At 43.9% G+C, this 21,773-nt stretch overlaps 1 protein-coding gene and 1 long non-coding RNA gene across 3 annotated transcripts in view; one reads left to right on the forward strand and one right to left on the reverse strand.

Moving 5' to 3' along the window:
- MIB1 (MIB E3 ubiquitin protein ligase 1) overlaps positions 1-21,773 on the forward strand; it is a 125,615-nt gene that overhangs the window by 65,371 nt on the left and 38,471 nt on the right. For both annotated transcript variants that reach the window (XM_073679146.1, XM_073679147.1), the window contains exon 13: positions 16,564-16,696. In XM_073679146.1, coding sequence (XP_073535247.1) covers positions 16,564-16,696 — 133 coding nt within the window. The remainder of the gene's footprint in view (positions 1-16,563; positions 16,697-21,773) is intronic.
- LOC141265717 (uncharacterized) lies at positions 3,711-7,478 on the reverse strand. Its single transcript, XR_012320150.1, has 3 exons — positions 7,343-7,478; positions 6,497-6,739; positions 3,711-4,303 (listed from the first exon to the last, which is right to left on the reverse strand). It is a non-coding gene; the product is annotated as an uncharacterized lncRNA (long non-coding RNA).

Genomic DNA, 21,773 nt, shown 5'->3' on the forward strand with positions numbered 1-21,773 from the left:
GCGGGGGGGGCCAGAAAGCTTGGGTCTCCCTGCGCTGCAGATTCCAGCCCCCAGCTGCCTAGTTGTACCTGGCTGGACACAAAAATAGGGCGAAGCCCCACGTATTTTTTTTTTTAATTATTTCATGAAATAATTTAAAAAAAAAGGGCTTCCCTATATTGTTGTGTCCGGCCAGGTACAAATAGGCAGCTGGTGGTTGGGGGCAGCCCGTTCCTGCCTGCTGTACCTGGCTGGACACAAAAATATGGCGAAGCCCCACGTCAACATTTTTGGGAAAAATTAATTACAAAATTAATAATTTAGGGACTGCATCTTAATTAACCCCTCAATTGTCATTTAGTGTTAAAATAAAGGATTTTTTAAAAAGAAAATTGGCGTGGGATCCACCATCATTATAGTCTCTAGCGGAGGTTAAGCAGACGGCTGGGGCAGATGTTTGAAGTCTGGGAAGGGGGTAATACCCACGGAGCTTCCCAGGCTACTAATATCAGCCCCCAGCTGAATACCTAGCCTTTACTAGCTATTAGAATGGGGGACCCCCCCAAAAAATGACGTGGGGTCCCCCCTATTTTAATATGTTTATGAGTGACAGTTTTCCTGCTATATACCTGCATGTCATAAGAATTTAAATTAAAAAAAGGACAATGTTAAATTCAAATCTGTTTTTTTTTAATTTTTACCGGTGTTTGGTATGCGTTGGAAAAGGGGTAGTCTTATACGGTGAATATATCCTAAACTCGATATTTTAACAGGAAAGTAGGGGGGTCGTCTTATACACCAGGTCGTCTTATACGCCGGAATATACGGTAGTTTTGAAGCACGCCCCGCAGGTCAGTGTACAAGTGAAAAATAAGCACAGTGGGCATGAAATTTCTATATATCTCTCCCACTTTGCTGGGATTGTAAGACACTGCGTTTTTTGCACAGTGAAAATACTCCAAACACACTTTGTGGGAACTTAACCTAAATGTGCATTGAATAAATATAGATCAGGTATTCCAGCTATGTCTGATGGAAGACATCCAACCTGTGTGACTGTCACCAATGCCTTAAATGAAGGGGCTTTCGCTTTCATATAAAGCCCCGGAACTGATCAGGTAACAGGTCTGTGGTAGACTACGTCTGAGTGTTCGCCTCCAGTAGGCGTATACGCCTGAAAATGATGAAAGCACCTTAGGGAAAGGAGGCTGAATAGGCCACAGCAATTTTCCGGGGTCCTGTTGTTTTAGGCATTATGTCACCTTGATTTTTATTTTCCTGATCACTAGTTAGTCAAAAACTGAAACTTTTTTTTCTGATCTATAGGGTTTTTTCTGATTTTTTTTTTCTTTCGGTTTTCTGCCTGGTAGTTGACACTTCTGCTTCACAGCAGACGTATACGTCACAGGGAATTTCAGCCCTTAGATTCCTCTGACCTGTGCAGAGGTCACTGTACAGAGTGGGGGGAAGCTGCGACCATCCCCTAATGTCAGCGGGGGCTCCTGTATTTATGGGGACTTCGGCGTATGATGAGACAATTACTGAAAAGGGATTTCTTCAGAGCAGAAGCTTAGTATCCGGCTTAGTGACTGCAGTGAAAACTGCAAGATTTTAGGATTATTGTAAGATATCAATGGTAACATAGAAAATTAGAAAACAATCTCCATAACAGTTTATTTTCGGATGATACTCCCTTGAAAAAATAGGAAGTCAGTATATTTGAAGTGGCCATATACATTATATAATTGTTTGGCCGATCCCCGTTATCCAATCTGGGGCTAATTCTCTACTTTTATGTGTGGAAATGCGAAGTGTGTTACATGACTTAATTTTCTTAGCTGCATGCCAAGAATCTGTGCTATAATTTCCCACACCATGCGAACAGGGTTGTGGAAATCTCAATTACATGCAGCGTACATATGTTGTCACCTGATTTGATGTAGATGTTTGTTCTAAATCCCCTGCTAAATTTGTGTCAGATACAAGATATGTGAATGGACCTCTACAAGGTACCTTTTAGAAAAAAGCAATTGCGCTGTGTTCACACGGTAGCGTAAAAGCTGCATTTTTTTCCTGCTGCTTTTTATACTCCTGTTTTCTGCAGGTGTCTGCACCAAAATCCACAACAACAATCTTTTGTGATTTTATGTACTTTTTGCTGCATTTTTCCTCTTTGATGCGTTTTTGGTGCAGATTTCAAACAAATCTGTGTGTTTTTTAGTGTAGAAAAGTTGTGGTTCTGCAGTTAAACACAGTTGTTTTTTATATGCAATTTTCAGGCCTCAAACAAAAGCCTATAAAGAAAAAATGTTGAAGTCATTAAATGCACAGTGGGCCGGAGTTTTCTTAAAATCACATCAGCTTTCTGTGAACTGTACATGCTGCCGATTTTTAATGCAGCAGAAAAAGCCCAATATTTAAGCTATGTGTGATCATAGCCTACGTGTTAGTGGAGGCTTGGGGTCTTCGAGCCGAGCACTGTGCAGGATGTAGGTCTTGTCTTGAATGCAGTGAAGCATCTTATTCTTGGGGAAAGCCCTTTGTTAACTTTGAAGGATATGGAAAGCAAAAAAAAAACCTAGAAATATATATTTCTGTAAGTTTTTAATGAAATTTGTGGAAAATCACACAATTGTAATGTTATGAATGATTTCTGTAGTGCCACTCTCAGCACATCTCCTTCCTGCTGTAAGGAGCCACTTTCTTTTCTTGCTGTCTTTAAGTAAGCGACTAATAACGGATGTCAGTAATTAGTTTGGTTACTGCTTTCTGGATGTCTTTATTTGCCTGCTTTCACTTTGAGGATTTAGTCCCGCACACCAGTAATTGGGGAGGTAAACCGAGGTGCTTCAGAGGTAATTAAGGCCTCATTGATCCTCATGTATCATGACTCATTGCTCTTGTATTGTGTGCAGTTATTTTGTTTTTTTGCATTATGTTTTATATTTTCCTGTGTTGTTGGGGCGCCACCAATGTGTTTTTTTCTTCTTCTGATTGTGTTGTAATTGGGGCAGAGGACCAGTATGTGTAATAATATTGGACCCTTGTTAGGTGGCTTTGTGTGACCTTGGATTATTTCTTCTGTCTTTTTTTTCTACATTGACTTAACCTGGAGCATTCATTTATACAGGTTCTTGGGTAAACTCCCAGGTGACTGCTTTATAGATGCTGCCGTGTTTTATAGAGTATGAGCAGTATCATTTTATAGCTAGAAAAGGCCCATTGCCATTAGTGTCCAGAACCCCCGCGATTATTAATGGCTATATGATTGATGATGACCATTATATATGTGGGCAGTGTTCACATGTTGCTGGCACATCGTGGTAAAACTGCAGTGTTTTTGCAACATCTTTTTGAAAATTGCAGCAAAATGGTGCATTTTTGCCATGATCAACCCCCAAAAAAATAATAATAATAATGCAATGTGTCAACCCAGTCTTAAAGGAATACACATGGCACCCTAAAGTGCATGGAGTGCCAGAATCATAAAGGGTTAAAACAAATGTTTTCTAATGTCCATAGAAATAGGTAGAATAGCCAAATGTTAATGTTACATATCCCCAAGCGAGTCCACTCTACATTGGATTCTGACCTATTTCACACTCTGAACATTTAATATTTTGTTTTGGAGCAGGAATAGATCAGATACTGCTCGTATGAGAACATTTCATGTGTGTGTGTGTATCATGCATTTATTAATAAATGGTTAGAAATATGGCTGCTGCATAACATTGATTTATTGCAAGACTTTATTGCATAATTCACACACAATTCATAATTCACACATCATTTTAGCTAGTAAGAAAAAAAAGAAGTAATCGTTGAACTGCAAAATTTTCCTGGCTGCCAGCGTATCTTGGTGGTTGTAGTCCTCAATGCAATCCTACAGCTGGTTGAAGGGGACCAAATCCATTGAAGAGGTGATTTGGTTCCATTTTACCAGCTTTAGCAAAGCATTGCAGTGGGAGAGACCCCCGCAGGAAGGCAGATGTACCGTACGTGCAGACACATGTAGTCTTTGATGGTCTCAGCAGAAGAAGAAACAGCTTGTATATATGGAGACTGCAGTATCCAGACATGAAATATATGTGCTGCATCCAGCCCGGCTCTGTAATACAGCCCCCTCCCACTATAGTAATGCAGAGTAGTAATTATAGAGGAGCAATGACTGAAGATATGTTATATATGTTCAGTGTAACAGCATGCTGGCAGAAATGGATGTTCTCTGCTTCCTTTAGGTGCAGTATATAGTGAGTAATAACTTCAGCATGAATGCAGCACATGGAGAGTCCCCTGCAGCAGCTAAAGGAATATAGTGATCATCCTGTGAAGTAGAAGAGATTATTCTCATTGACCTGCCCCTCACTTTAATTTCCATGCAGTACATTACATTGACGAGAACTGTAGTAATTGCTGGGCTAAATATACTTGCACACTGCAGCATATGGTGCTTTCCTACCAGGCGGTGACTGTGATAATGTAAATATATTCCTTACACAGTCCTAATAGGAACGTAGCAGGTGCTGCCTCTCCCTGAACGGAGCAATAAAGTCGCCACTAAAACTGGTGGCTATTTATACCAGTTATATGTGAACTCGTCTGCAGATCCAGCTGCTCAAGTGTGCTCTTGGATGGCAATTCCCGTTCATCCATTTGCCATATCAGGGCAAGAAAAGGCCATGGAAAAAAAGCACTGCAGCATTTGATAATGTCAGCATCTGTTCCCCGTGTCAGTCAGGCGTTGGAAATGTTTGAGTTACGACCATGTCAGCACATGCTCACAGTGCATACTGTACCGGGCTTAGGGGAACAGCTGATCTAAGTGATGGATTTGACATTCTGGAGTGACTTTGCTCCTCCAGCCGGAGGGTTCATCAGTTCACTGCCCAGTACACCAACGTGTTAGTGGGTTGCGGCACTTCATTACCTGAATGAGTCTCCTTGTCTGTTTGTCCTGTAGGTGTGTGTGTCACTCTCTGAAGCTCGCTGATGTAAATGTCTGCACTAGTTTATGTAAAGACTGTAGAGAGCAGCTTCCAGGAACCTCAGACACCGGTGAAACCCCATTCATTACACTTTAGAGCATGTTCCTTTAAAAACCTCGGCAAGGAATTTTGAGACGCTTTATGCCCCTTTTAAGGGAAACTTGAGTTTAATTTGTTTTACGCTAAGCTTAACAAAATAATTCTTTGTCAGATGTGCCCATCTGCGTCTCATCAAAGGTACATAATGTCCATTTATAGTTTTGCTTGTCTGAATGCTATTGTTTTGGTCTGTTTAACTCTTTGGCTGCTGGTGTAGGCCTGCAGCAGTGCCGTGGTGTCTGCATGAGGACCATAATGTGCAGCTTCATTGTGCACTCTGGAGCAGAAAGCTCAGACTGCTACATTGTGTAACGCAGGCCTAATCATATATAGAGTAGTGTGTGGTATGTGTGTGTGTGTTGGTGACTATAAATATATATAATGTGTGTGGTGTGTATGTAGATTTGTGTGTGTGTATATTTAATGTGTGTTTATATATGTATGTAGATTTGTGTGTATGTATATAGTGTGTGTATATTTAATGCGTGTTTATATATGTATGTAGATTTGTGTGTATGTATATAGTGTGTGTCTATTTAATGTGTTTATATGTATATATTTCATGTGTGTGTATATATAGTATATGTGTGTGCGTGTATGTATGTGTATATATATATATCTATCTATCACACACACCTATCTGTGTAGTAGGACTAGCTTATAGGTGTCAGTTTGTGTCCTTAACTACACGTATATTTTACTCACACCTTTGCATTATTATATAGTATGCAGTTGGTAATTATAACACAGAACAATAAGATGTATAGCAGAGTAGTAAGATAGGCTGTTGCAGATTAAATATAACAAACTTTTTACTTAATAATCCATGGTGTAAATCCAGCTGGAGGCTGAGCTGTGGGGCCATTGCCAGCCCCCTTGCCCTGTGTTACCTGGCTGCAATGGTGTAATTGCAGTAAATATTGCAGCGTTCGGAGGTCGCTTTCCTGCAGGAGGCGTTTGCACCTGGTGAAAATACATACTTCTTTACATTCCATAGCATTGTATGTCCATATGGGCACATAAAGAAGTATGTACTCTGCACAGGCCTGTCACCAGAAGAAGCTGAAAGGAAAAAAAAAACTTTGCACAACTATAAATTCAGAGCACATAGTGTTACATGTGGACTAATAGAACAACTGCATTGCTATTTAATATCCGGTGTAAGAACAAAAAGGCCTGCACACAATGCAAAGTATTAATTAGTTAAAACAGTCTTTTTAGATGATTAAGATGATAAAAATCTATTGCATAAAAACGTAAAATGAGATAATTAAGCATTCAAGTAAAATTGTTACAAGCTATAGTGTTCCACAGCACAAGGACACTGCTGCTGAAGTTGTATGTATTAGTGACCACACACGGTACACTGGCTGCACGGGTCCGCTCCACACATGCTGATCCAGCCTGGATTATTCATTAGCCGTGTGACTTACCTGCACCTGCCTCCTTCTTGCAGTCAGCAGTCCTTGCCATCTTTATTGATGACTGCAATTGTCTTATGTTGCCACGTCCACCTAGACCCCGACTTGCAGTCAGTAATCTCCGAGGCAATGAAATGACCGGAATGATGTCACACTGCTGGTGAGCTCTCCTTTCATCTGGGTTTGGTAGAATTAGTGTATTTTCAATGCAGAGAACTGGCTCCTATTTCCAGAAGACTCTTGCAATTAGCAGCACTATTGGTTAGGTGTCCCGAGAAAAGGAAAGATGAGCCAAAGTAAAATTCCTGCAGAGCCTGACAAAGCTAGTGCATGCAGCTGATAGAGAGCAAATCAGAGAGTAGCTGGTGATATAGCACAGTAATACAAGGAAAAACAGCATTGCAGCATTACTATTACAACACACAGTCAGGATTTAAATAGTTAGCAAACTACACAGGCTGCACGCTCTGCGGACACCACACCACTCACGTTTCGCTGCCATTACTTAGCTCATGGCTTAACGTTGTTTAAAAGGGAATTTTTTAGTAAAAAATAATTGCCCATAATGGCAGAAAAGCTTTCTACAGAACCCTGCGCTAGATGGTGAGGCTTATAAATTACATGTAAAACTTCCAGAATTGTATCGCAATATAAAAGTATCTAATGTTAATATTCAAGCATGCATTATGGTGTTAGTATGGTTATTATTGCCTTCTATGTCAGTATAGCCTTATATATATATGTGATTGCCTGATTCTATCCATAGGGTTGTATATATTATAACACGGTGAGCAGGAGCTTTATATGTAAGGCACTTGTTTAGTAGCATGTTAATTGAGAAATCACACAATGACTCACCTGTGCATTTACACACATATAGATTAGACATGATAGCAGGTGCACCACTACATTAATCTGTAAGCTGCTTGTGCTTTAAAACCAACTTTTCCCATGTGGAAAAAAAAAATACATAAAATACCTGGAAGGTAGAAAGGAAAAAAAAAAATCTGTTCTATCTTTCCTTATGTAACAATGCGTCTGTCCTTGAGGATTTTCCTTTGTTGAAGTTCCCAGATTGGACTGCAAAGACATCTGTGGCAAGCTACTTCTCCTTCCTTGGGGTCAATAAAGCCCCATACGAGGTCAGGACTCCCCCTGGCAATTATAGAGACAAGCCATATTCCCCACTCAAAGGGCACACGCTACAGTGTTTGAGCTTTATAGGCAGCTAAGCATGTGAAACATGCAGTCCCAGGCAAACGTTCCCTCTAGTGCCTCTCTCTTCCCTGACCATATTTAGTCAACCATAGCAAAAAATAGTCTCTCAGCTGTCGATTGTCGATCCAAGAGCTCTGGGAGCTCCTATCATGCTTTCTGCTCATTGATTGTTCATCCTGCGAGCCCCAACACTGCTTTGCCATTTGTTCAGCTATTTTTAGCAATGCCTAATAAAGCGGTCTCTCATGTTTCCACTTATATTACCCGTATTTTCAGAGAAGGAGCGCTCCTGCTCCTGGACCCTCTGTGGCTGTGATGTGGGGAAAAGTCCAGGTCTGCTCTGATATGTCACCAATGGCACTCTGTGTAACCAGGTGTATGGGGGACATCTGCTGAATGTTATTACTTTATTATTACAGTAATGTTCGATCACATAAAGATGCCTTGCCATTTGTATTTTTTGCTATATTATTCAGCTTTCTTTTTGTATTTATTGTATTAAAAACCCTTGCCTTCTCTGTCTGTACACCCCCACTCTACAACGTACAGTTAATCATTGACTGATACTGTGTGTGCTGCCCAGGGCAGGTGGCAAACTTGTATTCCTATAGTTTTCCTCTGTCCCCTGCATACTTCAGAGGACAGACCACTTAAAGGGACCGCAGCACCAAAGAAAATGTATTTCTGCTGACAGTGACTTTAATCACATTTTTGTTATCTTAGCTCCAAAATTGTTTCGTGTCCCTCATGTTTCCATGTCATTTCTTTTTTTTACTCTGCCAGCATATTCAGTATAGTTTTTCACTTATTGTAATTATTCCCATTAGTGAAAAATAAGAAAATGTTTGAACATGTTTCAGTATCTGATTCTGCATCCTCCGACGTTTCGAAAACCTAACTATATTCGTATCCTGCCTGGATGTATGCCGAATGTGTTATGTAATTAGCTTGAGATAAGAAGGAAGCCCTAGTATGTCCTGCCGAGACCAGATCCAGGCTTCCGAATCTCCTGCCGGGGTTCAGTTATTTATGGTGCACAGACAGCACTAAAAAGGTAGATGTGTCCCTCATAGGCCTGCAGGGAGGTGAGGGCAGCTGGTACTAAGCAGGGGCACAGGATACACATCATCATTTTTTAAGACCCCTCCTCTGGACAGGATTTAGATATTTTTTTATGATCAAAGAATCAAAGTATTATTTATTTTCCTCACTTATATAGCGCCATTAATTCCACAGTGCTTCATAGCATCATCACCACTGTCCCCATTGAGGCTCACAATGTAAATTCCCTATCAGTATGTGTTTGGAATGTGATGGAAACCGGAGGAAACCCACGCCAACACGGGGAGAACATATAAACTCCTTGCAGATGTCCTTGATGGGATTTGAACCCAGGACCCCAGCGCTGCAAGGCTGCTATGAATCATGTTCCTATGACCATGGTACATGCAGGTACAGGCACAGTCCTCAAAATCTCTGCTCTATATGGCTTCCTATACAATGTTTAACTATTTTAGTTGCAATTTAACCAGCATTGCCTGAACCTGACAATTAAAGAAGTTAGACGCAGTAATATTGTGACTGATTTATTTTCTCTAGTTTTGGGGCAGTTTCAATTTTATGTGGGAGAAAATATATCTTATTATTGTGGACATAATAGCTATTAATGGACGTTAATGGCAGGATATATAAATAGGACCGAAAATAACCAAATTTGACAATCAAAATATGAGGTCCGTTATATTAGATAAATGATACCCAAATGACCATTGTGCATTGACAGTGTGGAGGGTTTTAATATTTTTTTTTTATGATATAAAGCTTTTCTTATTGCTCAAGTGACAAACCTTTTTTGTATTGCTTGCTGCCTGTATTGGGTGGAAGAAATGTACACAAGATAACCAAAAATTATATAAGCAGCACTTGCGGCCTTGCAGCTCTGGGGTCCTGGGTTCAGATCCCACCGAGGACAACATCTGCAAGGCGTTTGTATTTTCTCCCCGGGTTCTCCGGTTTCCTCCCACTCTCCAAAGACATACTGATAGGGAATCTAGATTGTGAGCTCCAATGGGGACAGTGACGATAATGTCTGTAAAGTGTTTAGGAATTAGTGGTGCTTTATAAGTTAGAAAAATGTAATAAATATATAATTCTTGTAAACCTCCAATAAAAGGAAATGCCAGAGGCCTCTGCTTAAAATCTACTGTTATTTCACTGTAGCAGTTTTTTTTGCTGGTCCGCCTGAACTTCTGTTGGTTTTGACAATATGAATAGTGCAGCCTGTGCTGCTTTTCTTGCCATAAAAAACTACCAGGATTCTTTGGGATCTGTTTATAAAGATTTTGTGGCTGTTTCTGCTCACTGATGTGGTTTGGCTGGTATATTATGAATGAAGTCTGACACGCTGCGTTTCCAAATACTCCAGCTCATTTTTTGTACTCACAACCTCTCACTAAATAATGCTTTACTACAAACTTTGCCTGAACTTGTTGTTCTGCACGCTGGTAAGTAGGGGGTTAATGTGCACCCGGGTGAGATAACTAGTGTATATTTGTCCCTGTCTCATTAGTGTCCGCCATGGTGGAGCTGACCAGGGAATATAAATAGAAGTTTTAGGGAACACCTCTTTTCACTACACGTAATGTCAACGCTTTAGTTAGCAAGGTCCCTGTGTCACTCTGAACATCTGTCATGTTCTATAAGTGTACGTTTAGTTTGTCTACATACAGAGATGTATGTGAATATATTGTATTTGTGGGTTAATGTCCAGTCATGTAAAATATAGGTCACCCACACTAGATGGGCAAATATATACTGTTTCATCTTATTTTATAAAAATCGATAAAAAAATAAAATAGTCCTTCTGGGGAGTAAATGTATCAAAACTACCGTATATTCCGGCGTATAAGACGACCTGGTGTATAAGACGACCCCCCTACTTTCCTGCTAAAATATAGAGTTTAGGATATATTCACCGTATAAGACTACCCCTTTTCCAATGCATACCAAACACCGGTAAAAATAAAAAAAAAAACAGATTTGAATTTAACATGGTCCTTTTTTAATTTAAATTCTTATGACATGCAGGTATATAGCAGGAAAACTGTCACTCATAAACATAAGGCATACAACAACAACATTACTATCATCCATTTTCATCAGCGGCATACACCGGTACCCGACAATTTACAACAGAAAGAATAGAGCTTTACACATAGATTAGATAGATAGAAATATGTCAGTCACATATATATGAAGTACAGTGACATTGTTGATTACTGTACTTGTCATTTAGTGTAAAGGATTTATTTAAAAAAATAATAGTGTTTTCATGCACTGTCTCTTTAAGAAAGCCGGCCGGCAATTCAGCATCTGTACCCGACAATTTCCAATAGAAGGAATAGAGAATCATACATAGATTAGATAGATAGAAACATGTCAGTCACATATATATGAAGTACAGTGATAGTGTTGATTACTGTACTTGTCATTTAGTGTTAAAATAAAGGATTTATTTTAAAAAAAATTGGCGTGGGGTTCCCCTTAATTTTAGTCTCTAGCGGAGGTTAAGCAGACAGCTGGGGCAGATGTTTGAAGCCTGGGAAGGGGGTAATACCCACGGAGCTTCCCAGACTACTAATATCAGCCCCCAGCTGAATACCTAGCCTTTACTAGCTATTAAAATGGGGGACCCCAAAAAAAAAATAACGTGGGGTCCCCCCTATTTTAATAGCTAGCAAAGGCTAGGCAGACAGCTGGGGGCTGATATTAATAGCCCAGGAAGGGTGCCATGAATATTGGCCCCCTCCCAGGCTAGAAACACCAGCCGTCAGCCGCCCCAGAAATGGCGCATCCATAGGATGCGCCAATTCTGGCACTTAGCCTCGCTCTTCCACGCTGCCCTGGTGCGGTGGCAGTGGGGTAATAGGGTTGGGGTTCATGTCAGCGCCAGCTGCCATGAAGCCCAGGTTAGTAATGATGGGCGTCTATAAGACACCCCCATTACTAACCTACAAAGTGTTAAAAAGAAAAAACACACACTACACCAAGAAAAAAATAATTTATTTGAAATAAACCACACCATTTTATTTAATTCTTAGTTTACTAAAAAAAAAATAGTTACCTGTCCACGTTCCTGCGCTGATCTCCCATGCACAGCTGTCACATCTGGAGATGGTGACAGCTGTGCATGGCTGCTGTAAGCTCACATTGCCGGGAACACGTCCGCTCCCGGCAGCGGGAGCCACTGACTGAGGTCACCGGAGTGCATTCAGGCAGCGCAGCTCCGGAGACCTCCTTTACGGCACAGCTGTACCGTGGGAATTTCTCACGATACAGCAGGGCCGTAAAGCAGCTAACCGGAGCAGCGCTGCCTGAACTCCGGCGAACCCGCTTATGCAATGACGGGGCTGCTTTACGGCCCCGTCATTCTAGCGGCGGCAGCGGTTCAGAGCGGTCACATTCTATGTGGCTGCTCTGAACTGGAGATCTTCGTGGGACACTCGTGGACTACTACGGAGGGGTAAGGATAAAGTTGTGGTTTATTATTTTATATTTTATTACAGGAGATCGATGGCTTCGGGGAATTAGGTGTCTAGGTGAGTATAGGTGTAGTTTTTTTTATTTTTTACTTTATTTTAGGTGGCAATCGGCGGGGACAGGTAATGTATGAACTAATTTATTGTAGGTAACCACTGGCCACCAATGACATGTATTTAACATTTATTGGGGACACAGTAGGGCAATTTATATAGCAGGATCAGGCTGATGGGAACTACTGCTCCCATCGAGCTGATCCTGCTGGCACGAGTGGACGGGGGACAGACATAGGCCGATGGGAGTAGTAGTGTCACATCGGCCTATGTCTGCCTGCACGCACAGACACCGCGCAGACACCGCGCAGACACCGCGCAGACACCGCGCAGACACACCGCGCAGACACACCGCGCAGACACACCGCGCAGACACACCGCGCAGACACACCGCGCAGACACACCGCGCAGACACACCGCGCAGACACACCGCGCAGACACACCGCGCAGACACACCGCGCAGACACACCGCGCAGACACATCGCGCAGACACATCGCGCAGACACATCGCGCAGACACATCGCGCAGACACATCGCGCAGACACCGCACACACTCGCAGACACATCTCGCAGACACCGCACACACTCGCAGACACCGCACACACTCGCAGACACATCTCGCAGACACCGCACACACTCGCAGACACATCTCGCAGACACCGCACACACTCGCAGACACATCTCGCAGACACCGCACACACTCGCAGACACATCTCGCAGACACCGCACACACTCGCAGACATCTCGCAGACACCGCACACACTCGCAGACATCTCGCAGACACCGCACACACTCGCAGACATCTCGCAGACACCGCACACACTCGCAGACATCTCGCAGACACCGCACACACTCGCAGACATCTCGCAGACACCGCACACACTCGCAGACATCTCGCAGACACCGCACACACTCGCAGACATCTCGCAGACACCGCACACACTCGCAGACATCTCGCAGACACCGCACACACTCGCAGACATCTCGCAGACACCGCACACACTCGCAGACATCTCGCAGACACCGCACACACTCGCAGACATCTCGCAGACACCGCACACACTCGCAGACATCTCGCAGACACCGCACACACTCGCAGACATCTCGCAGACACCGCACACACTCGCAGACATCTCGCAGACACCGCACACACCCGCAGACATCGCACAGACACCCCACACACACTTGCAGACATCGCACAGACACCCCACACACACTTGCAGACATCGCACAGACACCCCACACACACTTGCAGACATCGCACAGACACCCCACACACACTTGCAGACATCGCACAGACACCCCACACACACTTGCAGACATCGCACAGACACCCCACACACACCAATCATGACGGGTCTGGGAGGTGAGGCTGACCTGTGAGACCGTGGGAAAGTTCATGTGAGTTCATGCAATGCAGTCAAGCATGAACTCACATGAACCCTCTGAGGGCACCGCGGCGACTTCAAATGAACAGCTGATCGGCATCACCTGATACCTCAGCTGTTCATTTGAAATAACCGGCGGGAAAGCGCAGCACAGAACGGGAAAGCCGGTGGTGAAGTCTTTTCACTGCCGGCTTCCCCGCCCGGGTCCTTCGCTCCCCGCTCCTTGGTGCTGCGCTCCCCGCCCGGTCCTAACTTACGATCAGGATGGGAGGTGGCGAGGGGAGCGGAGGATCGGGGTGGGAGGCTGCGGGGAAACAGTATGGGGCTGTGTGATTGTTTAAAAGCCGGCGGCTTTTTACCGCCCGCCGGCTTTTAAACAATCAGGAGAATTCTCCCACGCTGGGATGGCATTCTGATGTCAGGCTGGATCTCAGCTGAGCTCTGCCATCCAGCTTGTCATCCTTCAGAGACACTGCAGAGCGCAGGCATTATGGGAACTTCCGATTCCGGTATTCGATATTGTAAAAGTATCGGAATTAAGTATCGGAATTCCGATACTGCGAATATCGGCCGATACCCGATATTACAGTATCGGAATGCTCAACACTACTTGTCACAGAAGTGATGCGAACTTCCCAGCTCCGGACACAGCGCAGCGCTTCTGTGACAAGTGAAAGCTGTCGGCACAGAAGCCCTGCGCTGTGTCCGGAGCTGGGAAGACACTGCGATGTGTCAGAAAAGTTCGCTAGGTTCTGTCTGTCTCCGCTGCTGGGAATACGCTGCGCTGTGTCCCAGGCCTGAGAAGACACAGCGCAGCGATGTGTCAGTTTCAGCACAGAAGCGCTGACTGTCTGGACCTACCGCCGCCGTATTTTAACTCCCTCCACCTTATATTAACTCCCACATGGCAGGGATACGGCCACGGCAGCTTATTAACACCCCCAGAGTATCCCCGCATGTCAATTTCTGAAAGTTCAAAAGCATTACCGGCGTATAAGACGACCCCAGACTAGACAGAAGATTTTTCAGTCTTCAAAAGTCGTCTTATACGCCGGAATATACGGTAATTGCTTTAGGAAATAGGCAGCAAGTCCTGTCCCAAGGAAATAGTTGTGTTTGTAGTTGCAGGAATATAGGAAATCGCTATACACAAAAAATGTATTATCAGGGCTGGATTCCGGTTGGTGGATGACCATTAGGCGACTCCTGTTTTCATGAATGGTTATAATTCTAGAACTAAGCAGCGTACACACTACCGTACAAATCGGTACTGCTGTGGGTGTACCTTGAAAATAGTGGCCCCTATAGCAAACTTGAAAATCATCCTGTGACATACAAGCTGAATTTACTAGCAAAATGTTCGCGCTCCCTTGAGACTCCGCCCAGGCACTCCAGCTCCGCCTCCACCCCTTGAACCTTCCACAGTCCCACTGCCCACTCTTGGAAAAACTCCTCCACTTCTGCACCACGTCCCCACCAATCACACACAGTTCCCATTGAACTCTATATCACATACATTCATCATTTGCAGTCCGCCTCTCACTTCATCATATGCAGTCCCTCGACCCCCCCTCACTTCATAATTTGCAGTCCCCCTCTCACTTCATCATATGCAGTCCCCTACCCCCCCTCACTTCATCATTTGCAGTCCCCCTCTCACTTCATCATATGCAGTCCCTCGCCCCCCCTCACTCCATCATTTGCAGTCCCCGTCCCCCTCTCACTTCATCATTTGCAGTCCCCTTTCCCCTCTCACTTCATCATTTGCAGTTCCCCTCCCCCTCTCACTTCATCATATGCAGTATCTTGTCCCCTCTCACTTCATCATTTGCAGTCCCCTCTCACTTCATCATTTGCAGTCCCCCTCTCACTTCATCATTTGCAGTCCCCCTCCCCCTCTCACTTCATCATATGCAGTCTCTTGTCCCCCCTCACTTCATCATTTGCAGTCCCCTCTCACTTCATTTGCCGTCCCCTTCCCCCTTTCACTTCATCATATGCATTCCCTCATCCTCCCTCACTACATTTGCAGTCCCCCTCTCACTTAATAATTTGCAGTCCCACTCCCCGCTCAGTTCATCATTTGCAGTCCCCCTCCTCCTCTCACTTCATAATTTGCGGTCCCTCGCCCCCCCCTCCCTTCATCATTTGCAGTCCCCCCTCACATCATAATTTGCAGTCCCCCCTCCCTGCTCACTTCATCATTTGCTGCCCCCTCCCCCTCTCACTTCATCATTTACAGTCCCCCACCTCCCTCACCCATTTAATTAATTTTATAAAGAAAAAAATGAATTTTTCATACTTGCCTCACTAATGATCCCCTGCAGGCACAGCTCCGCTTCTGGTGACCTGGTAATGGCCAGTGGCGCGCGTACATGGCGACGCATGCGCAATGACATCAATGTGCCATCACCTGACCGGAAGTCTAGAAAATGCAGAGGTAGCGGGGGCTGCGTAGCCGTCAAGGTTTGACAGTCGTGGAGCTCAAGGAAAAGCTCCTAACGCCGAGGTGTACGCCGCCGAAGGCGGCACCCCGGCGCACAGCACTTTGTTACACCCTGGGGCCCAGTGAGCAGAAGCACGAGATGGGCGACCCGGGCCCCCTCTCTGTTCTGCTGCTCACTGGGCCCCATACAGCAGTAAGGACAGTAATGCCCTGATGGCGGCCCTGCTTCTCATGATCTGACTCTGATTTTAACAACCAAATTACACATCTGGATTGGGATGGCAGATAGTACTGGCCTTGGTGCCCCAGCACTCAGTGTTATATCTGTAACCTGGCTCTAATTATTAGAATTTTTTTTATAATAAAAGATTTTTGGAAGTAGAGGATGACAGTATTGTTATGTATTTTAAGCTTACACATATGTTTTCTCTCTAGTGCTATGCGTGTGTTGCTTTCAAAATTGCCTCGACCATGGATAGTTGATGAGAAGAAGGATGATGGCTACACTGCATTGCACCTGGCAGCATTAAATAATCATGTTGAAGTGGCCGAACTTCTGGTTCATCAGGTATGGCCTCAAAATTACAGCATCAATTCTATTGTTAACCTCTCTTATTTTTGGGGGTAGGATGTATTTTACTCAAGTTCTTTTGATCTTGAGCATTGATAAAGGTAAAATAGGTGAACAAACACGGTCTTGAACTTTTACAGTATAAGTTTATTTCCATTTCTGCCTTTCATGCCTGGAACTGGAATAACTATGTTTAGGTGGAGGCCACCCAAATGCACAACTACAAAAACAGCCATGCGTAGCAGTGCTAAAAGTCAATTTGGTCCCTTTAACGAGCATTGTCATATGACTTGGGAGAAAAGCCAAACTAGAATCTCAATATGCAGACACGTGTTTCAGTGTGTTGTCCCTCCTCAGTGCAAAGCATGAGATCTGATTTGGCTGTATGAAAGACCTCTGACTGGGGTCTAAGGGGTAATGTCGCTCTCTTGCAGTGACATACCTGACATGTCAGTGTAAGGAGACTTATAGGCCATGCATGCTCCTCTGGGAAATTAAATATGCAAATTGCCTCTTCAGAGAGAAAGAGGACTTGAACTTTAATGCCACCTTTTGAAAGTAGCAATCTTAAAAGTTAATATTGACCCTTAAATGAACCTTGCCCACATAAAAGAAAACCTGGATGGGAACCGTTTGCCTGTACTATAGGCTCTCCCAGTATCGCCACAGGTAGTATGTTCAGTTCCTATTTTTTATCTTTAGCTAGGACTGCACATCAAATTTTAATCACATGACTACCACCATAGTTTATTGCTGAATGCGAAACAGTAGTGATCTGCATTTTGGGCTGTCCTAAAGAGAGAATGCCGGCAAGAAAAGTCACAAAGTATAATGTAAATATAGCCAGAATTTACAACAGGATAGGAGATAACTTGCCAATTTGTAGTGGTCCGACCGATCTTCAGATCGGGGCTTTGAATTTATCCGTCAGAATGTATCAGTGGCCGCACATCTCCAATTATTGTCTATGGGGATACTAGAAAAAGCCAGGAGCTGTAATTGCCTAGATCCTGCAGCAGGGCTGTGTAGCCGGTAAGCCATACAACCGACTCCAACTCCTCAATTTCCCTGACTTCCGACTCCACAGCACGGCCTCACTACTGAGCATGTACATAAAGTGCAGCAGAGATTCATCTCACTACTGAGCATGTACATAAAGTGCAGCACAGATTCATCTCACTGCCTCACTACTGAGCGTGTACATAAAGTGCAGCACAGATTCATCTCACTGCCTCACTACTGAGCGTGTACATAAAGTGCAGCACAGATTCATCTCACTACTGAGCATGTACATAAAGTGCAGCACAGATTCATCTCACTGCCTCACTACTGAGCATGTACATAAAGTGCAGCACAGATTCATCTCACTACTGAGCATGTACATAAAGTGCAGCACAGATTCATCTCACTGCCTCACTACTGAGCATGTACATAAAGTGCAGCACAGATTCATCTCACTGCCTCACTACTGAGCGTGTACATAAAGTGCAGCACAGATTCATCTCACTGCCTCACTACTGAGCATGTACATAAAGTGCAGCACAGATTCATCTCACTGCCTCACTACTGAGCATGTACTTAAAGTGCAGCACAGATTCATCTCACTACTGAGCATGTACATAAAGTGCAGCACAGATTCATCTCACTACTGAGCATGTACATAAAGTGCAGCACAGATTCATCTCACTACTGAGCGTGTAAATAAAGTACAGCACAGATGCATCTCACTGCCTTACAACTGATCATGTACATAAAGTGCAGCACAGATTCATGTCTCTGCCTCACTACTGAGCATGTACATAAAGTGCAGCACAGATTCATCTCACTGCCTTACAACTGATCATGTACATAAAGTACAGCACAGATTCATCTCACTGCCTCACTACTGATCATGTACATAAAGTGCAGCACAGATTCATCTCACTGCCTCACTACTGAGCGTGTACATAAAGTGCAGCACAGATTCATGTCTCTGCCTCACTACTGAGCATGTACATAAAGTGCAGCACAGATTCATCTCACTGCCTTACAACTGATCATGTACATAAAGTGCAGCACAGATTCATGTCTCTGCCTCACTACTGAGCATGTACATAAAGTGCAGCACAGATTCATCTCACTGCCTCACTACTGAGCATGTACATAAAGTGCAGCACAGATTCATCTCACTGCCTCACCACTGAGCATGTACATAAAGTGCAGCACAGATTCATCTCACTACTGAGCGTGTACATAAAGTGCAGCACAGATTCATATCACTACTGAGCATGTACATAAAGTGCAGCACAGATTCATCTCACTACTGAGCGTGTACATAAAGTACACCACAGATTCATCTCACTGCCTCACTACTGAGCATGTACATAAAGTGCAGCACAGATTCATCTCACTGCCTCACTACTGAGCATGTACATAAAGTGCAGCACAGATTCATCTCACTGCCTCACTACTGAGCATGTACATAAAGTGCAGCACAGATTCATCTCACTACTGAGCATGTACATAAAGTACACCACAGATTCATCTCACTACTGAGCATGTACATAAAGTGCAGCACAGATTCATCTCACTGCCTCACTACTGAGCATGTACATAAAGTGCAGCACAGATTCATCTCACTGCCTCACTACTGAGCATGTACATAAAGTGCAGCACAGATTCATCTCACTGCCTCACTACTGAGCATGTACATAAAGTGCAGCACAGATTCATCTCACTGCCTCACTACTGAGCATGTACATAAAGTGCAGCGCAGATTCATCTCACTGCCTCACTACTGAGCATGTACATAAAGTGCAGCGCAGATTCATCTCACTGCCTTACTACTGATCATGTACATAAAGTGCAGCACAGATTCATCTCACTGCCTCACTACTGAGCATGTACATAAAGTGCAGCACAGATTCATCTCACTACTGAGCATGTACATAAAGTGCAGCACAGATTCATCTCATTGCCTCACTACTGAGCATGTACATAAAGTACAGCACAGATTCATCTCACTGCCTTACAACTGATCATGTACATAAAGTGCAGCACAGATTCATCTCACTGCCTCACTACTGAGCATGTACATAAAGTGCAGCACAGATTCATCTCACTACTGAGCGTGTACATAAAGTGCAGCACAGATTCATCTCACTACTGAGCGTGTACATAAAGTGCAGCACAGATTCATCTCACTGCCTTACAACTGATCATGTACATAAAGTGCAGCACAGATTCATGTCACTGCCTCACTACTGAGCGTGTACATAAAGTGCAGCACAGATTCATCTCACTGCCTCACTACTGAGCATGTACATAAAGTGCAGCACAGATTCATCTCACTGCCTCACTACTGAGCATGTACATAAAGTGCAGCACAGATTCATATCACTACTGAGCATGTACATAAAGTGCAGCACAGATTCATCTCACTACTGAGCGTGTACATAAAGTACACCACAGATTCATCTCACTGCCTCACTACTGAGCATGTACATAAAGTGCAGCGCAGATTCATCTCACTGCCTTACTACTGATCATGTACATAAAGTGCAGCACAGATTCATCTCACTGCCTCACTACTGAGCATGTACAAAAAGTGCAGCACAGATTCATCTCACTGCCTCACTACTGAGCATGTACATAAAGTGCAGCACAGATTCATCTCACTGCCTCACTACTGAGCATGTACATAAAGTGCAGCGCAGATTCATCTCACTGCCTCACTACTGAGCATGTACATAAAGTGCAGCACAGATTCATCTCACTGCCTCACTACTGAGCATGTACATAAAGTGCAGCACAGATTCATCTCACTGCCTCACTACTGAGCATGTACATAAAGTGCAGCACAGATTCATCTCACTACTGAGCATGTACATAAAGTGCAGCACAGATTCATCTCACTACTGAGCATATACATAAAGTGCAGCACAGATTCATCTCACTGCCTCACTACTGAGCATGTACATAAAGTGCAGCACAGATTCATCTCACTGCCTCACTACTGAGCATGTACATAAAGTGCAGCACAGATTCATCTCACTACTGAGCATGTACATAAAGTGCAGCACAGATTCATCTCACTGCCTCACTACTGAGCATGTACATAAAGTGCAGCACAGATTCATCTCACTACCTCACTACTGAGCATGTACAAAAAGTGCAGCACAGATTCATCTCACTGCCTCACTACTGAGCATGTACATAAAGTGCAGCGCAGATTCATCTCACTGCCTCACTACTGAGCATGTACATAAAGTGCAGCGCAGATTCATCTCACTGCCTCACTACTGAGCATGTACATAAAGTGCAGCGCAGATTCATCTCACTGCCTCACTACTGAGCATGTACATAAAGTGCAGCACAGATTCATCTCACTGCCTCACTACTGAGCATGTACATAAAGTGCAGCACAGATTCATCTCACTGCCTCACTACTGAGCATGTACATAAAGTGCAGCACAGATTAATGTCACTGCCTCACTACTGAGCATGTACATAAAGTGCAGCGCAGATTCATCTCACTGCCTCACTACTGAGCATGTACATAAAGTGCAGCACAGATTCATCTCACTGCCTCACTACTGAGCATGTACATAAAGTGCAGCACAGATTCATCTCACTGCCTCACTACTGAGCATGTACATAAAGTGCAGCACAGATTCATCTCACTGCCTCACTACTGAGCGTGTACATAAAGTGCAGCACAGATTCATCTCACTGCCTCACTACTGAGCATGTACATAAAGTGCAGCACAGATTCATCTCACTGCCTCACTACTGAGCATGTACATAAAGTGCAGCACAGATTCATCTCACTGCCTCACTACTGAGCATGTACTTAAAGTGCAGCACAGATTCATCTCACTACTGAGCATGTACATAAAGTGCAGCACAGATTCATCTCACTACTGAGCATGTACATAAAGTGCAGCACAGATTCATCTCACTACTGAGCGTGTAAATAAAGTACAGCACAGATGCATCTCACTGCCTTACAACTGATCATGTACATAAAGTACAGCACAGATTCATCTCACTGCCTCACTACTGAGCATGTACATAAAGTGCAGCACAGATTCAT

The sequence above is a fragment of the Phyllobates terribilis genome, unplaced genomic scaffold (assembly GCF_046119375.1).
Source record: "Phyllobates terribilis strain yellow unplaced genomic scaffold, ASM4611937v1 Scaffold_4__5_contigs__length_816908805, whole genome shotgun sequence".
Classification (NCBI taxonomy): domain Eukaryota; kingdom Metazoa; phylum Chordata; class Amphibia; order Anura; family Dendrobatidae; genus Phyllobates; species Phyllobates terribilis.